This window comes from Octopus bimaculoides, chromosome 15 (genome assembly GCF_001194135.2).
Source record: "Octopus bimaculoides isolate UCB-OBI-ISO-001 chromosome 15, ASM119413v2, whole genome shotgun sequence".
NCBI lineage: Eukaryota > Metazoa > Mollusca > Cephalopoda > Octopoda > Octopodidae > Octopus > Octopus bimaculoides.
The window spans coordinates 7,080,638-7,083,157 of record NC_068995.1 but is presented as its reverse complement, the minus strand read 5'-3'; the positions used below and the strand labels follow the sequence as shown (position 1 = coordinate 7,083,157).

General features: G+C 40.2%; 1 protein-coding gene across 1 annotated transcript in view; it reads right to left on the bottom strand.

Annotated features, from left to right (window-relative positions):
• Positions 1-2,520, bottom strand: part of LOC106875058 (serine/threonine-protein kinase 38-like) — a 114,192-nt gene that overhangs the window by 8,079 nt on the left and 103,593 nt on the right. The window contains exons 8-9 of the mRNA XM_052973441.1: positions 1,188-1,290; positions 144-205 (exon numbers count right to left, since the gene is read on the bottom strand). Coding sequence (XP_052829401.1) covers positions 144-205; positions 1,188-1,290 — 165 coding nt within the window. The remainder of the gene's footprint in view (positions 1-143; positions 206-1,187; positions 1,291-2,520) is intronic.

The window sequence follows — 2,520 nt, the reverse complement described above, 5'->3', positions numbered from 1 at the left end:
GAAACACTATATAGAAGTAGCTTCTAAAGATCAGTGCGTGCAGAACTGTTAATGAAAGACATAAAGCTACATGGTGTGCTGCCCCAGCATGGCCAGAGCCTTTAGGCTGGAACACAGTAAAAGAACAAGAGCCGATTACATACCAATGCCCGTCGGTTTCGTTTCCAACTTTCGGCTCTCCGCTTTGAATCTATAGGATTTAGTGCTGAAATAGAAATAAAGAAGGGTGTCACACAAAGAATACATCGTCTCACAATACATACGTAAGTTGTCATTATTTTCATGCTCAAAAGCAGCGAGCTGGCAGAATCGTTAGCACACCAGATAAAATGCATAGCGGTATTTCGCTCATCGCTACGTTCTGAGTTCAAATTCCACCAAGGTCGACTTTATTTTTCTTCCTTTCGGGGTCGATAAAATAAGTACCAGTTGAATACTGGAGGTCGATGTAATCGACTATCTCCCCTCCCCACAAATTCCAGGTGTTGTGCCTATAGTAGAAAGGATTATTTTAATGCTCACTTTTCCATGTTTGAATGGGTCAGACATAAATTCTGTTGAGGCAGATTTTGTATGACTGGATGCCCTTTCTACAACTGGATGCCTTGTTTTAAGGTAATAATTTTAAGGTAATAATTTCCCCAAGGCCAGACATGTCTTCACAGAAAATTGGAAATGAATGACAAGACTTGTATGACAGTGACATTTTACAACCAACATTACACAACATGATATCAAGACAAGGCATCTCTCTCACTCACACACACAGTGGGTTTTTTTCCAGTTTCTGTTCATCGAATCCATTCACAAGGCTTTGGCTGGCCTGGAGCTAAAGTAGAAGACACACCTGATAAATTTTGTTACCGAGAAGATGTAATTGGCTAGGGAGCAGGATGCTTTGAAGTATAGCAGCCAGAGTAAGAACAGATTGGGGAAACTTCAGAGAGATACTGCCACTATTGACAACAAAGATGTTTTCCCTCTGAGTGAAGGGTAGACTGTATGACAACACGTGTACTAGAGCTGCAATGCAGCATGGTAGTGAGAAAGGGGCCTTGAATGTAGAGGATTTGAGAAGACTGGAAAGAAATGAAGCAAGCAAGTTCTTAGGGAAAATACAAGGAGGTAGTCATTTCTATATTCCAGTATCAATGTTGTTAGGTGTGAAGGAAAGAAACTCTACTTACTGAAGTCACCAGGTTTGGCATGCGACAAGTCCTTGTAGAACTCTGTCCGATGTGATTTTTTAAGCCCTGTGCACAATCCAAAATCAGATAATTTTATATGACCCTGAAACAAAAAGAAAAAGCACAGAATGTAAACATAATACATTGTAATGTGCAGTTACAATGATATGTAATAACAAACAATATGTAGAAATAATCTATGACACCATATTTTCCAGCAGGCAGATTGACAAGATGAAAGTTACAGAAGGTAGTTTATCAGAGAAGCAGGCGGAATGGGTGAAAGATAGATTGTAAAAAGAGGGGTTCTGTCTCGAGGAGTGTGAGTTTGGTGTAAAGGTGCAGAAGTTCTGTCAATGGATTGGATCCAGAAAAGTGCAGATTTAACTAGAAAAAAAAGTCACGACATGGAAGGAAATATCTAACCATACAGGATAACCCCATGTACAGGTTATGTAAACATTTCAAGCATCATTCTAGTCTTTGGCCAAAAAAGGGAAACCATAATATCATGTGCATACTATTCAAAAAGAAGGAGAAGGTGAAAAGAAAAGGCAAGATAGTGTTTCTTAACTCCTCCAAGAAAAAGTCTCCCAAATGGACGCACATATAATTAGGTTACTCGCCCTGTAGTTCCAGTAAAATTGATTTTTCTTTTATAACCCTATGGTAAGGTACAGTATTGAAAAAGCTTTGTGGTAGTCAGAGGTCATCAGAATCTATGGGTTCAAACAGAACCTATTTAACCCTATTTCATGCCATTTCTGTACTCCTTACTTGCCTCTATTGTACAACAAAGGAACTGACATCCTCACATAGCATCTTTTCTCTTTTATATCTTTTACTTCTTTTAGTTACTGGGACTGTAGCCAAACTGGAGCACTGCCTTGAAGGGTTTCAGTTAAACAAATAGTCCCCCAGGGCTTATTTTTGATGCCTGGTTCTTAATCTATTAATCCCTATTGCTTAACTGCTAAGCTTTGAGTGATGTAAACAAACCGACACCAGTTGTTAAGCAGTGTGGGAGCAAACACAAAGCCACACACACAATGGGCTTCCTCACAGTTTCTTTCAACCAAATTCACTCACAAGACACGGGTCAGCCAGGGGCTGTGGTAGAAGTCACTTGCGCAAGGTGCAACGCAATGGAACGGAACACAAAACCTCATGGTTCCAAAGCAAGCTTCTTAAGCACACAGCTATGCTTGCACCTATAAGAAGAGAGATTCAGTTATTCCTCTGCCTCCCATTTATCATCATTCTCCCAATATTTTTCTCTCGCCACACACACACACACACACACACACACACACACACACACACACACACACAC